This window comes from Porites lutea, chromosome 11 (assembly GCF_958299795.1).
Source record: "Porites lutea chromosome 11, jaPorLute2.1, whole genome shotgun sequence".
In the NCBI taxonomy this organism is placed as follows: Eukaryota; Metazoa; Cnidaria; class Anthozoa; order Scleractinia; family Poritidae; genus Porites; species Porites lutea.
Window position 1 is genome coordinate 20,895,089 of NC_133211.1, and position 23,661 is coordinate 20,918,749.

The following is a 23,661-nucleotide window of genomic DNA, read 5'->3' on the forward strand; positions in this document are numbered from 1 at the left end:
CAAGGAGAGATCGTGCTGGCACTTAAATGATTGCCTTTTGCGGTCAAACCGCGGTTTTGGATTCACCATGATGATGATGGGAGTGTATTCTTTGATGATTTGGTTACAAAAATAATTTGTCTCTTTATATGACATTAAAAACCGCCCTTTGATTGATCTTGCGTCTGCCAAGACTACAACAGCTACATAGCATGGGACTGAGGCTCCGCTGTGGGAAAAAAATGGCAAAAAACGGATGAGATAGCATGTTCCAGACTGCGAGATAGTGGTGAAAAGTCGCGCGCGTCTTATTTTCGCTTTGCTCGTTTTAATACGTCCGCATTATACTATCTGACAGCCTGGCACAGGCTAGGAGTGAGACGGCATAAACAATCGGCGAGCGAAGCCAGCCGAGCGGTAGGCTGGGGGGCCGAAAGGGCAGCGGACCTTCCGCCATCATTTCCCCTCCGCAGACTACCAACCGGATCGCTTCGCTCGCCGATTTGTTGTTGTTGTTGTTTTTTTTGCGCCTTTTACCTAGACTTTCAAAAGAGTCCTTCGTCAGATTATAGTGTCGGGTGTTATTTGCTTCCTACGGTAATTGATGAGGGAACATTTCTCTCTATGGCTCCGGCTGGAGCCTATCAGAGTTTAACCGTGCGAGATTTAACCTTTGCAACTAAGCCAACTTTCCTATTTTCCTGGCGGGGGATGGGGGAGGGGAGAGGGGGGTTGTTCACTTTACAAGCTTCGGGACTGACCGGGGAAAAACTGAAGCGCGCGCGAGAAGGTAACCTGATCATGGAAGGGTAGAGAGACGTCAGGCAATTCATTTCATTTTATTGAAACTCATGATATTTGCCTTATTTGGCTTTCATCACAAGACAGGGCACGAAAGGCGACCATCTCTTGGACAAGGATACCTCAAATGCCTGTCCGCCAGCTCTTTTGTTATCTTTTCAGGTCGTTTCCGTCAAGTATTTCATGCCATTCGGTTGGAACTTGGGTTGTGTTGGTATAATCCACCAACTTTTAGATACTGTAATAATTGTATGAATTCCTGATAATTGATCGGGAGTTTAAAAAATGTCAAGACAATTTACAGAAAAGGATTTCGAATCCGGTTTCTCATTCAACAACAGCACACTGGCTATAAGACACCTTCATGAAAAGCGGGCGGATGGGATGGGTATACGAAAATTTGAAAAAATGACCGGGAAAACGACATGAAACAAGTTTCTTTCAGCAATCCAGGCCAAGTTAGGGCCCAAAAGTTGTTCTAAAAGTGAGTGTTTGAAGTCTCTAATGGGAGGACTTCGATATGAAGGGGTGGGAAAGATTGTCGTCTCGTTTTTGGATTGTAAACCGCATATTCAACCTGTAGAGTCTAATGATCAGGACGAATTTTAACAAACAGTCATCATAGCCAGAATGTGTGTCAAGAATCAAGGAAAATAGAAGACGGAAAGAAGAGATACGAAAGCATTCAATGACGTCTTCTTTATCGCCGTTGAAATTATCATAGCTATTATCCAGCTGTCAGTTTTAATTGTAAGCTGAGCCACACCCAGCTTAGTCTCCTTTAGAGGTTTAATCCAAGATTCCGAGGGGCAGCCCCGTTCATTTCACATGGGAGGTTTCCGGGAATTCTCAGTCCGATATCCGGCAACCAGCAAAAGAAAACAGCTGTGTGTAGCTAATCGAGCCATGGCAACAGAGCCGTGATTCAGACTTTACAGTTGTAACGTTCTCTATCTTGTCACTCGCAATTTAACAAGAGACCTGGTAAACAGAGACCTCTGAAAGCCATCCCAGTCATGCCAAACTGCTGAATATCAGGGGCACCCAGCGACTGTTTTCTGTAAAATATCTGTTCGGAGAAGCAAATATTGCCTGAAATTTTCTATTTCTTGAGGAAGACTAAAAACTTCCGGATGAACGTTCCATTCACGTACAAATTCTGCAAATTTCAAAGCTTATCTGATAAATTCCCTATACGAATTTCTGAAACTAATTCGTCACATTTCACTGCCCAGGTTAGGCTATTTATTGTACAAAAAAGGAAATTTCAAATTTTCGGATTAAAAAATGTGATGGAGGGAGGAATCAGAAAAATTCTCACTTTCGTAATACGTTAAATGTCACCTAAAATTTTAGGGAAAAGAGTACTGAAGCCTTCGTAATTTCGAAGACTCAAGTTCCCATAGGATGACCGAACAGGTACAAATTTTATACCGCCGGTCAGAAAGCCATTTCTAGAGAGCTAACAGTACATGTACACTGGATAGCCTAATAAGTGTTTTCAATGTATTTACGAGGAAACTGTTGTTGGGTTCCCCTGTGAATATTTCGGTTAACAATGATCAGATCATGGCTACACCGACATTTCCTTGTCAAGTTGTGCTCCGGTAAGAATTGCCTCCCATGCCAGATTTTGAGTGAAAAAAGCAGCTTTCTACATGTATGGCATGGAAGAATTACGACCACTTGATTCAGTCGGCCAGGGTTTTTTTACCAATTCGTTTGTTAGAAAAATCAGACATTTCATACATTCGAGAACTTGCTATTTCCGTCTACTTTGGTGTTTGGGAAGGGTGCTGTAAAATAGGTATAAGCAGTATCTAATTACAGAGACAACGGAAAAAAGTCCTCGAAAGTAGATACGTTGTATACACACCCGATTACATAACACGTTCGAGGCCTCCAAGCTGAGGAATCTATGGCCCATTTACAAAGTACGCGTCGGATCATTCCATAAAAATAAGCTCCAAAGAAAAAAAGCGACTTCCATAAGTAACTTTACAGAGCAAATAAATGCCTACTTACTGCATGCAAAGATCTTCACCTTAACCCTATTTTTGAATACAAAAACGTTCGAAAGCAAGACGACAACAGTGTAGCATTTTAAAAAAGTTTATTTTAACGTAGTGCAGACCTGGCTCAACATCTGGGACGTACAGAAAAAAAGTACACTGGGAATACATGTCCACACAAGATCATTAAAAAACTCACTGATTATGGAAGTTTACAAGATCACAGGAAGCAAGAACGCACGCTTGTGAACTGAGGTTTCCCCGTGTACGAAAAGCCAAACCACTAAATAAAAACATCCTTTACTTACAACCACTAAGAATAAAATGACGTAAATGGATCATACATTTATTAGGGAATAAACAGATAAAGCTTCCAAAACTAAAATGAAACAAAAAAGTTTCTAAATAGACAAATAAGTTCATTGTGCAGTAAAGTGTGAATCCTGAATGGTCCCTTTTGGGCATAAGTGTTTCTTCTCACATCCTTCCATCATACTCACTTCTTCCAGATGAGCGTTTTTTACTATCAACCTGATGGTCTCTTTTCTGAGCTGACGACTTTGATGCATTTTTCTTCATAGGAAGGACCAAGGAGTTCAGTTTGTAGTAATCCAGGAAGGTTCTGGCCACGTTACGTCCCAATTTAAAGTAACCTTCCTCTGTGTAAGGCGACATTCCCTGTGAAACTGCTGTGTTGTAGCTGAAGAAGGATACCTCCAGTGTATAGCAGTGTGTCTTCGGATCAAGGCAACTTCCAAGAAAACGGCGTCCTGTGCCAGCTTTCACAGCATCCTTGTTGAATGACGTATTTGACATTGAAAAGTCTTCAGCATTTGCACAGAGAAGTCTTGGATACACGGCCTGCCTCTCAAATCGCTCTTCCTCGTCATAAATATTGCCATACATAAATCCATTCATCATGGTGGAATGTGCGTGAATATCAATGTAAAAATCAAGATGGACATTTTCATCGCCGTCAAGTTCCATTAAATGGTTCTTGCAAGCCACCAGAGTTGGATGTGCCCATGGTGAAGGTTCTTGCCAATGGCGATTGAGATCAAAACCCATCAAAGAGCATCGGTAATTTCCAAGCACAACTCCATCTGGATTAAGCATTGGTACCACTTTAAAAACCAGATAATCTCGTAGGACTCTCGCAACTGGGTGGGTACTGACTAGAAAGTCAATCACTCCTTGACAAACGTATGAAGATGGAGTTTCACCTGAAAAGAGTCAAGATACTGAGTAACAAATCGTAAGAAAAGAGTATTAAAGGGGAAGACCTAGACAGTGACAGTGCTTCGAATATCCTGGCTGCATCCTGGGTGTGAGAGTGAAAACCAGTAACTGCACAGCAGCTTTTGCCAGAAGTTAACAGCCTCAGAAATGCTTTCCTGTGAAGCACGGCTCTAATGTACCACTAAGCTATCTGCCACTCAGCCTCCAGTAATTCCTGAGGTACTGTTCTGATATGAGAACAGGAGTCGCCATGCTATTTACTGCTGGCATCCATGCCAAATTGACTTGAGTTCAAATATGCAGGCACACCACAGGCATCCCAAACTCAACATGTGAGTGCATGTTAAAAATTAATACATCAACTGTGTTATTGTGTAACGTAGGGTTTCATAGGGTGTATATGGGAAAAGTAAAATAAGAAAAAAAATTGCCTTATCTTAGCTTATCGTGTAGCAAAAAATTAAAAGAAACTTAATTTACATAATTGTTAATTTTTGTGTTCCTGTGTCGTTTTGAACTGTTTTGGTCTGGTTTGCTACCCTGCATTAACCTTCATAATAAGGTCTAATAGAAGTTTAAGACAGGATAGCCAGCACAAAATGCTTCAAAACGACACAGGAATACAAAATACAGCAAAACTAAGGTTCTTTTAATAATAATCCTTTGCTACACAATAACTTAAGATAAGGCAAAATATATTAATTTTTTCTATTTTTTATTTTTCCCATATACACCCCATAAAACACTACATTACACAATATTAGTAGATGTATTAATTTTTAACAAGCCTTCACATTTTGGCTGCTGGTATTAAACTCTGGCAATGATTCCTGTTGCTGGTGGGGTATGTTCTCAAATGTTGAAGCTGCATCCCATGCAGTACTGGCAATTATGACACAGGTAGCTGGGCAGTATATGAGAACAATGTTTAAACCTTCCCACCCTCTTGACAATTTTTCTTGGCCTCCTTTGCTCACCTTGCCCCAACTGGAAGGACTGTTCACTGGTGTAGAATTTGTACATTGACAGTCACTTATGTCTTTATTATCCTTGAGACTCACGGCTCTATTCTTGATTATCACAACCCCAAACTAGAGTCGCTTGTCCTTTGAAAAGCAAAAATCCAGTTTTAAGGATCAAGTTGAGACTGTCAACGCACATTTGAGGAGTACTGTCTGTAATAAGGGCCTAGATGCCACTAACCTGCGATCAGGCATTCTTTTTTCGGGGAAAACACGAAAATCAGCAGACCTTCTGTCACCCTCTAATTAAGGTATCTGTCAACATTTGTGTTATGTTGTCAGATTTCTCTAGAAATTCAAACGGTTTGTAATGGAAGTCCGAAAGGCGGCAAATTGAGATGTATTTATTTACTTTCCAGGCAAGCAGTTGATACTGTAGTCGTATAAGTACAATAATCACAAATTTTAGAGACAAATTTAGCACTGTTGTTACCGCAAATATCACCTAGCCATTGCCATGTGGTACCTTTGTTCAAACCGTCAAGTCAAACATCAAATAATTCAATGAAAACAAGAGTGGAAAAACAGAAGATCCTTTATTTTACTGGCAGTGGTCAAAAGTGTAGGAATCAATTCTGTGGCAACAAATCTTTCATGGTCTTATCCGTTTGCAAAAGTGACGGCTGTAAAATCATTTACTGTTTTACACAGTTCCACGAAGTTGAACTTGTCAAGACAATGCTCCTCAAAATAAATTCTGCCCAGTGGTCAGAGCAAGAAAGCATCGAAGAAGAAATAATGGGTGTCCTTACTGATGACAAATAACCTCTTGCCCTCATCGGCTGTCAAGGTGTTTCCTGTGCATTGTCTTAAACCTATTAGCGTTCTGTTAAAACAATTTCTCAATGTTGTGGTTTCGTCAAAAAGAGATGGAGGTGGAAAAACCAATCTAATTGGACCAGAAGTCAGATATGTTGCTTGTAACCAATCAGTGTGCGCCTTGGAAGTTTCCTTTGTCTTTCAACCAATCAGACAAAAGTCCAGATTCTGGACTACAGAGAGACAATGCTTAAAGTATCAGGCATCCTTTTCCCTAAGCCTCCAAAAGGAAAAGGGAAGAAGGAATGCCTGATTGCAGGTTAAGATGCCATTGAAAATCGCAAGACCGAATGAAACTAAACCGTGTGTCAGGTGCAAAAAGGGGAGGGGGTGGGGGGAGGGAGAAAAGCGCGAAAGAGGCAAAAAGGGAAGGGAGCACCTGCTATAAGCACCAGTGTTTCTGTATTCTGCCCACCATTTTCTGAAGCAATCCGATAATGTCAACTGTCAATATGTGACCAATCACAAGTAGGGGGCTTCTCAGCATGGTCTGGACTTAATTACTTTGTTTACTGGAAATTGTCAAGTCGAGACACTTTTTTCAAGTGATATCATAATTATTGAGCGAAATAAAACATCTTCACTGTTCTTGCTCCCGAAGCAAACACGACAAATACTACGAGCAGTCTCTCTTTTTTTACTGCTCGCAGTCTACAACAAATTAATAATGACCAGTTTCGTGTGAATACACAAGACCTTTGGTCTTACCTCATCAAACCAAATGGTCACAAAGAATAGAACAGTCACTGGTAGCCTGAGATGCAAAAAGTGAAAGGAGGATTATAAACAATTATCAAAAAGCTCAACGGATAGTTTTTATCAAAGCTTCAGCTCTCTCTTTACAAATGGTACCATTTAGAAGTTCATTCAAGACAGTATACGTTTTTGTGGAAAAGGGGGTCTTGTTAATATCAGCATTGCAGGTGTCTGACAAGAATCACAATCCCTTTATATTGCTACACAGTGTTTGGACAAATCCAGTATACAAAACATGCTGAGCATCTCTACCTGCTAAACAAGCTATTACAGTTGGTTCCAGTTCAATTTTACGTGAAGTTGCTACATGATTGGAGTAATTTTGATCTTCCAAAGCTTACGCCAGTAGAACACATTTCCTTGATGCCTTCATCATGTTTGTCTGCCAGGATACATGCGAATAAATTACTCATCACAGCTCAGCCAATCAGGAATTTGCAGACGCTGGCGTCCACAAAAATAAACAAAAGGGGGTTCTTATAGCAGGCATTCCTTACCCTTTCTCCCCAATCCCCCTCTTTTGTCCCTTCCTTCCTATCCCCTACCCCAGTCGACACCTGCTATGCAGGCTAAACGAAACAGCATTCACTTGTTGTTAAATTTTAAATACTAGGACTAGCAAAAGTAGGCTAATTTCCTACCTGGGTGGATCCTGGCTGTCAAAAAAATGACCCTCTTTTTTACATCATCCTTCACATTCTCCGGTGAAGTGATGGTAATCATATCAACTCTCCTTTGCTGAACCGTCAAACATAACAACTCCCGTTTATAACATTCTAAGTTTCGCTTGTCAAGCTCCTCCAGGAAACCTTGTAGTCGAGAATAAGTGTAAGGGAAGCAGTATGCAAACTGATAGACATCTGTTTCATTATCGAAAGCAAAGGCAAAGGACAATACATAGTTCTTCCTATGATCAGGGCAGCGGTAATAAAAACAGTTCTTAGCAGGGATTCGTTGCCATTTCGGGCGGCTAGTAGATTTGACCAAAGGAGTCATTCCTTCGCGGTATAAGCTTTTAGTTTTGCTGAAATTTACCACATTGAATATGACACGTTGATACGGTGCTGTGTTCTCGACTGTGAAGTTAAACCATACACGGAAGCGAGGATTGCACGTATCCGGACGAATAAACAAATCATATTCGAAGTCAGTGATATAGTCAACCCTGCCAAGATTTCCACTTTCGAAGCATGCATCAAACATTAAGTGGCCCTTTTTCGGCGTTCCTGAAAAGCCTGGAGGTAAAGCGTAGTATTTAGACAGATTTCCCACAGGTTCATCCAATTTAACAACATTTTCCCCGTCCAAATCTTCGTTAACACCGCTTTCCTGGCTTTCGCTGGGCGACGCCATTTTGGTGTGAATTCGAGACCAACTTGTTACTATGACAACGAGTGCCGGTGAAAGGAATGCCCACAGGCCTACCATCTTCTGGTCCCTGAATTAAGGTGTGTTCGATATTGGGAAATCGGGATTTAGATTTTAAAATCCGGATTTCGGATTTGCAATCGAACGCGAAAATTTCAACGCTGAGATATCTGTTTTTGGATTTTCATTTTTACCGTTCGATTGGGAAATCCGCAAAAGGATTTGAAAAACTGTTCTTCAGAACAGCGGTCTTGCACGCGCACGCATAATTAACAAAAAGAAGACGCTGTTCACGAGAACAGTTTTGCAAATCCCTTTAAGGAAATCCATGAAATCCGAAATCTGTTTTCGGATTTCGCTTTCGATTTCAAAATCCGAAATCCGGATTTCAAAATCCAAATCCAGATTTCCCAATCGAACCCAACCTTAGATCTTGAACAGCAATATGGCTTCACCAAAGGAGTCTGTTTATCAAATTTCCAGTTGTTTTATGTACAATATGTACTTGATAATATTCTCTCAAGTAACGGCAAGCTGATATAAGATATTTCACAAATTGTCAAGGATCTGTGCTAGGTACTCAGCTGAGCAATATTTTCATAAGTTATCTGTTTTACACTTTCAAGAAAGCTCAACTATCAGCGTATGCCAGTTAACAAGCAACTTTGTTATACACCTGGACCTTTTTTCCCCAACAGCGCGCCCTCTCATTGATTACTTCGAGGTCACATGACATCAAACAATGAAACTGTTTCCCGCCAAAATCTCTGAGAGGGCAACATTGCAAATTCTATGACGTCAGAGGGTAACAGTGCACTGCATAGCAAGGTTTAATAAATTTCCAGCTACTTAAAGACTGGTCCCTAGGGAAACAATTAATTTTGTTTCCCTCGAATCTTCTCGGGTTTCCCGAGGGACCTGACTGGTCCCTCAGGACCATATTTAAAAGTGTTTATTATTTCTGAATTCAGAGCTAGACATCAAGTTTGCCAGATGAAAATAGACCGTGTTTTAAATCTCCTTCAGTCGGAAAGTGAATAATTTTGCCTTAAATGATGAAAAAGTAATTTCACAACTCGGGCGTTTTTGGGAAACACTCGTGCCATTAATTAATCCATGAATGTACTCGGTCTTCAGCCGAGTTTGATTACCTATACAAATATCTTTCAAACACAGTTTCGCTTTCTTCCAAATCCTATATATAGCTTGAAACTGCGTAGAGTTTGGGTCTTTGTTAATTCCTTTTCACATTCCAGGCTTTTCTCAGGACGATCCCGGTAAGGAGGAAAAGTCTTTGGCCATCGGCGCTTATGAACCACTCTGAACAGTCGGATGGATAAAGACAATTTCAATCTATTCAGCCATTTTACACCTTTGGATCTCTTTGCCAAATAGTGTAATTGAAAAGTAGTCAGTGGAGGCTTCTAGAAACTCTGATCCAGTAAATTTTTTTGTTATAATTTTTATTTACTTAACACTTGCACCATGATTATATAAACATTAGCACATGCACATTTGCTCCGCTGCCGTGATGGGATATACCCTTTGCAGATTAAACGATTAGACTTAGAGTAAGGATAATAAGAGCAAATTCCGCGTCTTGCTTACAATTGAGCAATATTTCTTTTCGCCGTAAAGATCAGTTTGCTGCTCTGTTTGAACGCTGATCTTCGCACCAAGTTTCTCGCTTGAATAAAACAATTCCAAGTCAAAATTTCCGAACCGAAATTCTGTGAGCTTTTGAGGGACTGGACCGTAAGAATCATACACGTTTACATATTGGAATAGGAGGGCAGTCACATACTAAGACGCAACATGAAGTAGCAAATAGCCTAGGCATGAAGTACACATCATTTTGGTGTGCTTTTCAACTTCCGTCTTGTTTATTTACTCTTTTTCACTCATTAATTCACTCAATATGTAATTTATTCACTCTTCCGCTCATATCATGTACTACTGACTTAAAACACTCACTCGTGCATCATTTCTTGCCTGTTATTTTCGTTTAATCCTTTATGCATCTTTGTACAGTTAAACCAGCCTGAGCTGCATTCTGTGGTAATCACTCTGCCTCAGCCTTTTTTAACTGATGCGAGATTTCTCGGAGGATTCTGGATTGATCTTCAACAGCATTCTGAAGAAGCCTTAGCTGATCACGCTGCCTAGCAACCTCTGCTATCACTTCGCTGTCCTCGCTTTCACCTTCTTTGGCGTCATCAACGTTGTTTTCCTCCATAAAACTGTCTGGTTTTCGAAACAGATTACTATCCATTCCAAACAAGCTGTGTATAAAAAGTACAAGTAGTTTTAATCGTCGGACATTTGAGGATAAAGATTAAAAATGGATGAATTATCAAATCGTGTTCCAAAAGTTGTAGCCTGGGAACTGGCGCTATTTTCCCACATTTTTCTCGCGAGCAGGAAGCGGACGAGGAGCGCGAAGCACGCACGACGGGGAAAGGCGCGAACAAATAACGCATGTTCTGCAGGCCAGAAAAAAGCGCAAAAATAGCGCCCGTTTTGCAGGATACAAACTTTGTTACCGTAATAAATTGTTAAGAAGTTATTTGTCTGTATATATTAGTATATGGTTGACCTGAACCTACAATTCCGTCACCTGACTGCAAAGGATGCAATAAACCAGTGATTTGTGATTTCATTTGATCTGAAATATCTGTTGACAGAGTCAATGCATATAGCAAGACGGCTTATGGTGGTTTTCCACTGTCGCTTAATTTTTACGTGCGTACGTAAATTTACTCGCGTGAATAAAATAGAGACAAGGTATGAAGTGTTGCGCTTAACCGTGAATTTTAGCGAGCTTCAACCATTACTCATTACTTTCACTTGCAATCTTTCATGCATTGCCTCTATTAATTTGCGAACGTAACTTTTACGCATGTACGTACGTAAAAATTACAATACAGTGAAAATCCACCCTTAATCTAGTCAATCGAAAACACGTCTACTTTAACGATTTACATCGCCAACTGGAGATCAACAGATCGCTCGTAAACTTGGTGAAGGTTTTGTCGTTTAGTCAGCTGCTCAGCAGAGGCAGACCACAGAACCTTTCTACCAGTCATGATTTAACAATTATGAGTATTGGTTCAGTCTGGGATCCGGCCGGAACTAGCCACATTCGACTTTGCAGATATCCAGGCAAACTGACAATCTAATCTTAACCTTATCTGTCATTCAGTCAAGTCTTTTTTCAAGAATCGAACATCTCCTTCAGTGGTCAGAGGTTTATCGCAGAGTTCGAGAGGCCGGTTTGATCTAGTTATAACAAGCCAAAACTGGGAAGAGAGTATACAGGCGAACCACCCGTAAGCGACCACCCAAAATCTAAAGACTTAGTGGTCGCTTGCGGGAGGTGGTCGTTTACAAGAGTCGAACCACAGGGGGCCTCTAACAAGAAAAGGTTCGAGCTCATCTACTTTATGGAAGATAAATATTGCATACAATTTCTAAGTTACGCCATGTGTAGTTCCATTTTGTTACTAAAGTTCTTCGTATACCGTAAAATTCCGAAAGTAATCCCCTCCATGTATAAGCCCCTCCAAATATAAGCCCCCCCTCCCCCCCCCCCCCCCCCCTCGGGGCTTGTACCTGGAAAATTGCCCTCAAATACAAAGTAAAACAAAGCAAAAACGATAAATTTACTTCTAACTATATTGCCCGCGTGCAGACGTCTCCTATTTCCTTTGTGCAACAAAGGAAATAGGAGACGTCTGCACGCAGGCAACTAACTATAAGGCTAGCCCAATCGACTTTGAAACGCAAATTTCCCTCCGTAGATAAGCCCCTCCGAATATAGGCCCCTCCAAAAATAAGCCCCTCAAAAGGGGCCTTTAAAAAATATACTCCAGGGCTTATTTTCGGAATTTTACCGTATTCTAAGTAGCACAGTGCACACAGAGAACATATAGAGATCAGAGAATGCGTCAAGTGGTCGCTTAAGAGATGTTAAAAACATTAGAAAATCATTAAACCTTCAGGCCCAAAAAGTGGTCGCGGTCGCTTGCAGGAGGTGGTCGTTTACTAGAGGTTCCAACTGCAAGTAACTAGTAAGTAACTATACTCATCCGAGGTTTCTAGAATTTGGAGATCACACGATAAACAAGGGACTTCGAAGAGTCTATGTATCTGTCTCGAAAGAGTAACCAAACACGTTTGCGGCTGCGTAAGGCATATGTTAAAATGCTAAAAATACTCACTACTGAAGTTTCTTCCTTCGATTGGGCTTAACGACCAGCACTGACTTAAGGAAATATTTTTTCAGGAAGTGAGGAAATCGTTGATCAATGTCGGTCACAAACTCAACTTGCATGGCCAGACGAGTCATATTTGCATCACGCTGGATACTGTCAATATCACCTACCGCCAAACCCACCTAAATTAAAATAGCAATAGTCATCTGACTTAACATCGCACTGAGAGAAAAGGAAACAAAATAGCATGCTATGTGGCGAAAAGCACCATTTTGTCAATTTTCCTGGTCTGTTTAAAAAGAGAAGAGCTTGGAAACAACAAAAACCTTAAATTTGTGAACTTCAGTAGTACTGCGCTGTGTTTGGGACCAACCTCGTTACATGAGGGCTTTTTCTCTTAGAAAAGACCTGAGAACGAGACTGCTTTGGGACGTTTCTTTTTTTGGATAGGGTAAAAATTTTGACACGCTTATGTATAAATGAAAAAAGATGATTTGAAAATGCAATATTCCGAGCTGAATTAGCCTGCCTAGCAAGCGTTTCCGATCGAGCTATTACGTGAAAGTTTGAGCGAGAGCAAAAATTCCTCTGTTTTTGCTCTAGTCGGCTAACTTTCTCGACGAACTCGCGCGGAAACGCTTGCTACGCAGGCTAGAGAGGAATATGCGGAAAAATTTGCAATCACTTTTTCCTTTGGGTCACCATTTTAATTTTGCTGTGAAAGGCGGGAAAAGCGGGGGGGAGCAGTGCCTTATTATTGTATCGTGCCTTTTGTGTTTAAATATCTTCCAGTAAGATGGGGCTTCGGATGAAAAACAGATATTCCCTTGCGGTTCTTGCGCCTTAAAATTGTTCACTTCTTTATGACACAGTCTCTTACGAGAATAGTCCTCTTTGTACTCTCCTAGGGTAGAAATGCAGACTTTTCTAGCTTCAGTTGTACAAACAAGAGGACACGGTTGTTTCCACTAAGTATACGGCTTACAAAGTTAAAAATTAGATTTAGCAAAACAAGTTTGCTCACTTACTAACAGATTCATAAGAAGGACGGAGACCATTATACAGAACAACAACACGAGGGTCGCAGAGAACTCTGGGATAGGGGCAAGTGGTGCCCCAGATTCGTCACTGAACTGGTCTTTGGCTTCAACTATAATATCAGTATAATCAATCTCGCCGAGCATCATTATAGCTGTCTTCACGAAAGACCACAAAACAGTGTTGAAAGGACCCTTAGAAAAAAATAGATAATGTTTGTAAGTTTGTTTGATAACAAAGAAAACCGTAAGCAACACACGCACCTGAAAGGAAGAAATGCAAAAATATGCAAAATATATATTACTCGATGCTGAGATGTCTACGAGTAGGTAAGTTTTGTTAAGAACCTAGAAATATTTTGAATATGAACCATAAAAGACAATTATTGAATTCGGCTTTCGTATGATGTGAAGAATTATGCAGATCTCAGAGGCTGTTCTTTTATCCACCTCGACCGTTAATATACTCCTTATTCTGCATAATTCCTCACATGATACTCAGGCCCATTCAATAATTGTTGATTATATTATGCAACATACCTGTTCTTTGAGAAGAAGGAAAAAAGCCAGCGAGAACGAAACGATCATTGGCGTGAATATAAATATGACTCGAAGAAATGTTTTGGCTACTTCAATAAACATCGAGATGTAAATACCAAAATATGAAAATCTTCTCAGGAACAAAGTAAGACTGATGTACGACAAAAGAATCACTACTGTTGCAAGTGGCCATAGCGACAAGTCGTAGATGTTGCGCCCAATTAAAAAAGGCGCGACGTAACAAAGAGCTGTGATGTAGCAGCACCATTCAGTGAGATTCGTGAAATGAGTGAAATACCTCCAATGTTGCACTGTTATTTGGTAAATTTCTTTCGCGATATGTATGCAAATGAACAATGCAATCAGCACAGGGACCCCATTGGAAAACGCGTTTCTATTCTCGAAGATCTTCCTATCTTCTTTAGTGGCATTGCTGGAAGAGGAATCAAACACGTGCTGCTTTGCTCTTTCAGTCAAGGTGAAAACAGTGAAGAGGCAAACAAAGACCAAGTAGGTGAGAAAGTTACACCAGAACACTGGCTTTCCCAGGATAATCCACTTCCACTGAAGAAGAGCCTGGCATAAAGGGTGAACAAGCAGGTCTTCGCGTTCAGCTTCAACCATTGTAGCAGGGCCAAAGAAGAATTTTCCTCTGGTTGCCTGATTCTCACTGGCCTCATCGCCAGTCAGGAGACTGAAATCAAAGGTCACGGAATATTCAGGGTCGCTTTGCGGCAGATCGGAGTAGGTAATGCATTTATTCATGACTTCCTCAGCAAGTTTAGGCATTTTCCTTATGAGTTGTGCCATGGGATTTGCTTCACTGTTGCCTTTGCATTTAAGGATGTCCTTCCATCTAGATACGGAGAAGAAAAGGTTTTGTTAGTTGAAAAACCTTAGAAAACAGCCAACATTTGGCGACTCCACCACTTGTTCAGGCCTCCGAAACAGATTACTTGACTATCAAGATCTGGGTCCAGTATCTCTTAATGGTCGAAGCAAATTTCCCCTGCGGTACGATCAATTAAAGGGGCTGTGTCATGGCAGTCCAGCTCATTTTGTTTAATTTTGCCAATTACTCGCCCTCAATTGCTATGGAACTTAAAGTAAGCAAAGAAATTACAGGTAAATGACAAAATCAGAGATTCGAGACACACAAATATGTCTCTTGAGCATTATTTTTGAAGTTGCAAGCAGCAGGGATCAACTTTGAAAAACTGTTAGGCTGAACAGTTTTCAAAAACCCTAATTTCAATCCGTTTCAGTCTTCTTCAGTTTTGCCCATCCGTGGCATCTGTTAATTCTGTTAAATTATTTTAACCTTCCTTTAAAGTTTTAAGCGGTTATTTTTATGTTTCTCTTAATTTAACGGGCATATTGTAATTTCCTAATTTGGCTGAATTTCGTGACACAGCTCCTTTAAGAGTACTATCAAGATCTGGAACGTCATCACTATGGAATTTCTGCGTTCGTCACCTCAGACGTAACCTCGCTGGGAAACCACAGATGGCGTCAAAAAAAACACCAGACCACACAAATAAAGCAAACTGATTCCTTAAAAGAAAAGAGAGCAATGCAATCTGGCTCTGCCGGATGCAATCTTTCTTCCTACGCTCCCTCTTGGACTGCGAGACCAAAGAACATGGAAACGAGGTTAAAACAAAACAGGCATTCTGTGAAAACCGTATTAAAAAATAAAAATAAGAAGAAGAATTACGACGATATGTGCACCTGCTTTACTGCAGTAGTTTTAAGAAAAGATCCATAGTAGCAATCCAACAATAAACAACATAGAATTAAAGCTGTGAGGGTTGGGGTTGATTCGACTTACTTTTGGTTTCCTATGAAAACCTCCGCAACTTTCTCCTTGCCGCTTTCAATTGCTACATCCAAACAGGTCTTCTTCTGTTTATTAACCACACTGATATCAGCACCACGAGACAGCATCATCTTTACAATGTTCACATGACCACACTCAGCGGCAATATGTAAGGGTGTGTTGCCGTCTTCATCTTTCGCTTTCATTGGCTGAGTCGAATGATGGTCAAGCAATACTCGAGTGCTGAAGGCGCATCCTCCAAACACGGAATGGTGAAGTGGTGTCCAGCGGTTGATATCTCGAATCATGATGTGCGCACCCATGTGCAAAAGTACAGAACATGTTTCTCTGTTAAACAGGAAAAACAAGAAGATCTCGACAAACGTTTTCAGAGAATGAGTCGTATGATTTAAAGAGGCTATATCACGCTATTTGTTATCTTTTTGAAAAGTTAAAATGTATCGTCGCATCAACTAAATTTCAAAAATGATGATTCAGGTTTGTTATTTAAGACTGTATTTATTGAAACTCTTTTCTTTCGTCTGTTGCTTCGGATGGCAAAGATGGACATGGATTGAAATTTGAAGAAATCGGGCCAACTTTTTCAAGTTTAATGCTATGCCTACAAAAATCACCAGACAAATGTTATCTTATTAGTGCTCGGTGATGAAATTTGTTTGACGTCTTTTTCATTTCTCTAACGGAGAATTTTAAGTATGGTGTAATACAGCAATATCCTAGTGACATAACCGCTTTAAATAAGTTAGGGTTTTCAACTGGAGACTCCTGACTCTTTAGGTGCAACTAGAATAAAGTAGATATTTCTTACCCTGCCTCAGCTGGGACCAGGGTAACTAACATGTCTTCGTAAATTCTTAGATTTAAACATTTGTACGTGGTAGCTGAGTTTTGCCTAGGGTAGTGTGGCAGAGAAATGCCAAGAAATGTCACAAACCGATTGCTTTGCTTAATTATTAACCCGGTTGTTTGTTCGAAGCCGTCTCTACAAGTGCCATTCCATGGTTTCTTACATTCTCTCCACAGTTTAAGAATTCATTGTATAGTGCTGGTATACCTGCATCGTTCTCGCGCGGCTAGATGAAGGGCCGTGAGCCCGCGTTCGTCTTTATCGTTGATATGGCCAGGATAAGTTGAGCAAAGCACCTCTACGCAGCTCACGTGACCCTTTTCAGCGGCTTCATGTAGAGGAGACCTCTCAAATACATTGCGAGTCACTGCGCATTTCTTCACGAGAAGAAGCTGAAGAATCTATAATTAAAATTTAAAAAAGAATTGAGAATAGTTCAAGGCAGGAGACAATTGAAAATAAGCAATTGAAAGGATTCATTATCTTGGATACGAAATTTAACACGGGGAAACTTCAAGACGTAGTCCTCAGTGATTTCAAAGTAACGTTAGAGAGTTGTAAATAACGTCAGGCACGAAAGGTTAATGCTGACTTTCGAGGAAAAGATCCCCTCGCTGGGATCCTCATTTCACTTTTTAAAGTTCATCTCATCAGGCCTTACTTTGTTTGATCCTATTTTTGCTGCATAATGTAGCGGAGTTTCCAAGTCCTTGTCCTTCTCATTGATCAGTTCATCCTGATCTCGGTCAAGAAGCATGCGTAAAGTATCCTCTCGCTCGTACTGCACAGCGAGGTGTATGCAGGTCCGGAGAGAATCGTCACGCGACTTCATGTCAGCCCCAGACTCCAGCAGTAGTTCTGCAGTTCGCGTCCTTCCTCGTTTTACGGCGCAAAGGAAAGCAGTACGGTAAGCACTATCTCTTGCCTCAATGTCTGCGCCCATCTTTAGTAAATACTTCACAACATCGTCACGGTCAAACTCGGCAGCCCTACCAAATAATAAGATAACATGTTAAGTTTAATATTCCTCACCATCCCAGGCAGCAACCTCCTTCTCGTACCTTAAGTTTGTCTTCATCTTTCCTCCACCTCGATTAGCTTTTTATGCTATTAGCGGTAGGAAAGTTTTTTTTCCGATTTCTTATACCTGTAATTAATTAACTGCGTGTGTAATTACTCTCGTATTTGAAAGTGGAATAAGATTGTTGTTGTAAAATGGGAGAGGCGCCTCTCCCATTTTCTAAGGGCTTATCAACACCAGCACCATACTTTGACTATGAAGCACCCTCACATAACTGTTCCAATCTTTTTGCAGTCTTTGCCACGTCGTTAAGGAGGTAGTTAACCCTAATCTAAAATAAAATAGTTAAGTGGGATATTTTCTTAAAGATTTTATCAAACAGCATTTTGGCGAGATAATGGAATTGATTGAGTTGACACAAATGATGTGGCATGCATGGGACTAGGCCCACCTGTTGCCATGGTAATGCCATAAATCTAAGGACAAATTCTTAGGTTATGACAAACTTATCTCAGCAAATATAAACATTACTTTAACCAATCTTTCCAGGAACATTAACACGGTCATAAGTTGTGCAAGGTGTCAACAATTTTCAAGTCTCGGTAAACAGAGATCGTAGTGTAGATTTTCTTTCACTCCTTTAGGCTGGTTGCTTAGAAAAAACTCCAGTACTGACTGCCAATGAATCAAGTGCTTTTAAGCAAATAAAAAAAATTGCTGGTTTTATACGTGCATTTTTGGAGATGGGACCACTTTTTTTCCAAAGTTATCTGAGTCGTGTGAAGTTTAAGACCATTACAGGATCCAGCTTGAGTATTCCGACCTCGAAGATCGATCTCAAGACTTCCCGCTCAGCACTCCAACGCTCGACCAACTAAGCAATTAAAAACTCAGCACTGCCCTCACAAAAAACCTACAGAACTTTTAACCGCAATACTGTACTACCCTAGCATGTTTTTGAACGAAAGGGTGCATAAAAAATCAGTTTCTAGTAAAATCTTAAAAAATAATAACAAAAACAGAGTTCGCAAACTCGTTCATTAGAGCACTAAACTGATGATATAACAACACTAAACATGCATCACCTATGAAGAGGAGTTCTCTGAAATTCGTCTCTGCAGTCCACTGGTGCATTATGAGTAATAAGCAATTCTACCACAGTTATGTGACCATTAGTAGCAGCAAGGTGCAAGGGTGAGTGAATATCACACTGATTTTCCCCATCCATTACGTCAGCTCCATAACCTAACAAACATTTTGCCGTTTCCACGTGACCTTTTTGGCAGGCCAAGTGTAGAGGAGTATTTCCTTCAAAGTCGGGCTTGTTGATGTACAAGTGTGGGATTCCAAATATATTATTAGCTAGGAAAACAAGAATAAATACTCATGAATTACTGTAACTTGAGTGTGCTACTAGACCACTACTATGCTACTAGCCCCCCCCCCCCCCCCTCCCCCCCTCCGCCTCTCTAAAAAATTGAATAACTTCAAAACCGTTCAAGGTAGGACCACCAAACTTGGCGACTTTTTCTAAAATTTATCTGGGAACATTTTAAAGTGGTCGTGACGCGTCAACATTGATGTTACCATTGCAACCGTTGACAGCCATGTTTTTCCAAATTTTGCATTTTCTCCAAAGTATAGGTTTTCTTTTTATTGTTACTGATTGAATTATTATATTACACTTAATTTAGCTTTATTTTATCAAAGTCATTGTAACTGTTAATGAAATCCAGGCTTCTTAGTGACTAGTTTGAGAAAAAAATAAGAGTTTATTATGACCAAATGGCAGATGCTGAGAAAGAGAGAATGATCTCTTGTGCCGAGTTAAATTTTCAACAGTGCTTTCTAGGCATCCTTTTATATTCGAATTAAGACTGCTGTTAAAAATACCTCCATGTATACGAGTTTTAAGTAAAAGGGAACACATTTAATCCAAGATCCAAGATGGCGGATGATTCCAGTTCCTTTTTTTATGTGTTAGCGAACTTTCTTTATTTTATCAGAGACCTTACTATTTACGCTTTTTCCGCTCTTTGTCTACTTTGAGAGAAATTTGGATTTTGCTAATAAATTCAACAACATGACGTCATAATGACGTCAGATTACGTCATATTGTCAGTCAAGTTATACACAGAAGTTGGATGAGTACATTACTGATCGTGTGTAATTTTGATGGCCTTAGGATGAGCGGTTTTCAAGTTATAGAGAGCAGGAATCCAAAAAGGCCCAGTTAAACATGATATAACACTGAATTATTTAACATTATCAGACTATTTTTATTGGCAAAATTAAAATGTTATTTATTCCTTCTGATCTTGAGGCTCATCTATAGTTTAAAGCAATTTGAATTACATCCTTGATATCATTACAAAAGCTAGAATTTCTTCTCAAATCACTGTCAATGCAGAATAAAACCCTGACTTTGTCAGCACAGATTTAAATTCATTCTTCAATTCAGTAGTACTGATTTATAGATATTGAGGAAACTGAGGTAAATTCATTTGTAAAATGAAAGTGAAAACTGGTTAATTTGAAACTTTTTTTGTCTGACTGGTCTTTTTGATGTTTTAAGTCGTCGACACATTTTCCCCCCATGGACAGGGCCCATGGCAAGGCTTCCAACAGCGGTTTGAGTTTTTTTAAGTCCCCTTCCGATAACTGGCGAACGATCTCACGCCACCTCTCAGTCATCTAAACTGAGAATAGCTTTTAGTCAAAGGCTGCTTTATCTTGCAAACATTTCATAGACTTTCCCTGATACCTGGTGGAAGACTCTCCACACCGATAACTGGCTTATTAGTCTGCGCTCGACACTTAGGAGACAAAGTCGGTGCGCTCCTCCACGTCTCAGTTAAATGTGGCTGACTGTTTTGACCCAATTCGTTCTTATAGGCTCCTGGCCAAATCCACCTTTCCAGTCCACGAACTATATTTAAAAGTAAAAAATATGAAAATACCCGCAGTAACTAACCTTGAGTTATCAAAAGCTCGACGATCTTTTCATTTCCATGCAAAGCAGCCAGGTGTAGGGGGCTCTTTTCTTCCAATGTGCGCGCGCATATATTTGCTTCTTGTTCCAAAAACATCTCACAAAGCTTAAGACTACCGCTGACACAGGCGAGATGGAAAGGTGTCATTCCGCTGTTATCTGGACAGTTAACGGACGATAACTTGTTACTCAGCAGAACCCTGGAGCTTGCTACACAGCCTCGCCGTGCAGCGAAATGAAGTGGTGTTGCGCCGTCGGTGTTTTCGATAGAGGGGTCAGCATTATATTCTATAAGCGTTTTGACAGCCTCGAAACTGTTATAGCTGGAACGAAAAGACCAAAACCTGACACTTTAATTAAATAAGCGATGTATAGCAACATTTATCCTAGCTTTTTTTTTATCTTTTCCCCGACCTCTCTCGTTCGAATAACTGTAGTCCTTGCACGGGGGAGCAGAAGCTCTCGCCCGTTACTATGTGACGTCACACTTGATTTCGTCAAGAAATGCAATTGGAAAACAATATAGTTATCTCCCACGGACTTGGTTTAGCCCACCGTCCACACGTAAGGCCGGTGACAACGGTCACCGAAAACGCATAAAAAACGCGCTGCAGAGCGGAGATTTTTAAAAAATCCTGGAACAAAAGAACTATTGTGTTAAGTTTGATGGGCAAATTCAGGTCGGTACAATGGACCTTTTAGTTGATATGTTTTCCAAATTATCTACTAAATTGGTCTTAATTTGTTAAATTCTGTCACCGCTTAAGTCTTATATATTTTCTTCTGTAGTTTAGAGTGATTTTACTTGAACCGTGAAATTGGTAGTAGAACACTTAACGCACTATTATGAACTATTTCTATTGTCTTTTTTTTCTACCTCTCGCTATTTGCACTACATATTTCTTAGCATCTGTTTCACGGTTCAAGTAAAACAACTCTATAATATAATGTTAGTATAAGTATTATTCAGTAGTTGTTGTGTGCTCTCCAATTATTACTATTTCGTATCCATATCTAAATTTTACTAATTGGGACTTCCTCAATAGCTTTTTTCCTCTTCTCTTTCCTTCTTCCAAAAATTCACTTTTTTACTGACGTTTTAGTGGCCGTCGCCTTCGTGGTATCTTAAACTCCCTAGTGAGCTAGTCAGAAAGTCATTAAATCTTATAATTATTTTGGTTTTCCCTTGGGTCTTTCGATGAATGTAGTTCAGTTTTAGATATCAATTTGCCTGTTTGTTTGAAAAGAAAAGATGACGTCAAAAGTAAATTTACTATTTAGCATATTAACTGACTACGCAATAAACGGGGCAGTGTTCTGTCATGGCGAAAAACAAAACGTTTTCAAACTAATTTGAAGGCACTCTTTTCGTTTACTGAAATATAAAGCAATTACTTATTTACACCCTCTGTAACAGACGCAGTAGAGTCTATATCTTCATGTCACCAGGTTCTTGGAGGAAACGTCACCGCCGTTGGCTTATTTCCCACAGGGTCTTTTTGTCGTTGTGTAACTTCCATACAAGTTTAAAGCGGTTACAGAACTTAAAACTTTTGGCCATGAAACCTTTAACCTTTTACATATTGCTACAGTGAGAAGAGCTAAACGTTCTACACTTTTTAAATGCAAGATCAATTATCTGTACCCTCCAATTTTTCTTTCAATGGTAATGATGTTTTATATTTATTTTTTGATTATAAGCAAATGAATACGAGTAACGAAATATGCTGGTTTTGTAGAAGCCATAAAAGAAGTGACCGGGGAAAAAAAAGTAACCAGGTAGAAACAAACTATTCGCCAGGTATCGGGGAGGCTGAATTATATCACTGGACTACAGGGTAGGGTTTCACTGAGTCTGTTACAGAGGGGTCCTTTTTCTGGCTTTAAAACTCTGAGAAGTAGAAAATCGATGAATTTCCCAAGTCAGCCAGGCAAGTACCGCTGCTTACCATGTTAATATAGATTATCGCTGTGCAATTTGGTCAAAAGTAATTAAAACGGGAGTACGTATATACAATGAGAGAGTTAGCTTTGTAAAAGCTCCGCCTTGTTTAACACGAAGGTGCCAAAATCGGTTAGAAATCGATTTGCTCCGCCGTTCTAGAATTTGGAATGAGACTGTACATCTTTTTGAGAAAAAGACTTCAAAACTGCGGGACAAGCAGAAATAACTCACCGAACAGCCATGTGTAAAGGCGTGAGAAGCTGTTGACCCTGATAGTTGACGTTCGCGCGGCAATCCAGCAACAGGGACATCGCTTCAGTGTTGTTAGCGCTAGAGGCATAATGCAGCGCCGTAAACCCAGCACCATCAACAACATCCATATCGTGCCCCGTTTCAGAGTACCGCCGCACACACTCCATCTTGTTCGCTCGGATAGCCTGATGGAGACTGAAGAAATTTCCGTTGGTTTTTGACGGAGAGATCGGCGAAGAGGCTGAAAACGAAGCATTCAACTCATAGGTTTCGTAGGCAAACTCTGGACGAAACTGTATTTCTGGACTACCAGACGACGAAATGCGCTGTCTTCCCAAAAGAAGGGCACCGTCCGCATGGTCTTTACTGCTTCGGCCGTTTTGCTTTGAAGGAGACTTTAGCGCAAAAGACATGATTTCGAAAAAGAATCAAAAATTTAAAATAAAACGGCGCGATTGCACGTTAGCAACTCGACGGTTTAGAGCAATTGAACTATGCTAATTAACTAGACGTCGTTATTGTGGATAACATAATTAAATCTTAAGTAATTATCATTTATAAAATAACTAAGATAGTACGCGCGCTCTGATTGGCCGAGAGCAGTGTTTGCATGACAGTATGTAAACATGGTTGTGGCGTCCAGTTGTTTGGTTTTTCGCGCGCAAATCACGCAAGCACAAATTTGAAAAAGTTTTCGAGTTCAAAACTCAAAAAGTTTACTTTATTTACCCATTCCTTCGTCGGCTGAAACTTGGAAAATCGTTGCAAAGAAGGTGTGTACATTTTTCTTCGCTTAAGCTGACCGTTTTAAGCGGGAAAAATCCGTATTTTGCAAAGCATCTTTTTGCAAAACAAGAACTGATTACGCGTGCAAGACTTCGTGGACAGGATTTTGCGACTGGTAAGAATTTCTCTTTTAATCAGTGCCATACAAAGAGTTTTGCGTTTTTTTCTCGGGAAAGTTATTTTATAAAAGC

The 23,661-nt window shown here is 40.2% G+C and overlaps 2 protein-coding genes across 2 annotated transcripts; both read right to left on the reverse strand.

Annotated features, from left to right (window-relative positions):
* Window positions 1–2,876: 2,876 nt before the first annotated feature.
* Window positions 2,877–8,000, reverse strand: LOC140952178 (cytosolic carboxypeptidase 6-like). The gene is made up of 2 exons (XM_073401599.1): window positions 7,270–8,000; window positions 2,877–4,015 (listed from the first exon to the last, which is right to left on the reverse strand). Exons 1-2 carry the CDS (start codon window positions 7,979–7,981, stop codon window positions 3,270–3,272), a joined length of 1,458 nt encoding a protein of 485 aa, XP_073257700.1. The 5' UTR covers window positions 7,982–8,000; the 3' UTR covers window positions 2,877–3,269.
* A 1,504-nt stretch (window positions 8,001–9,504) lies between these two features.
* On the reverse strand, window positions 9,505–23,097 carry LOC140953322 (transient receptor potential cation channel subfamily A member 1-like). The gene is made up of 10 exons (XM_073402815.1): window positions 22,664–23,097; window positions 20,470–20,810; window positions 18,581–18,857; window positions 17,136–17,463; window positions 16,682–16,875; window positions 15,619–15,954; window positions 13,788–14,643; window positions 13,239–13,442; window positions 12,217–12,392; window positions 9,505–10,278 (listed from the first exon to the last, which is right to left on the reverse strand). Exons 1-10 carry the CDS (start codon window positions 23,095–23,097, stop codon window positions 10,059–10,061), a joined length of 3,366 nt encoding a protein of 1,121 aa, XP_073258916.1. The 3' UTR covers window positions 9,505–10,058.
* Between the last annotated feature and the right edge of the window lie 564 nt (window positions 23,098–23,661).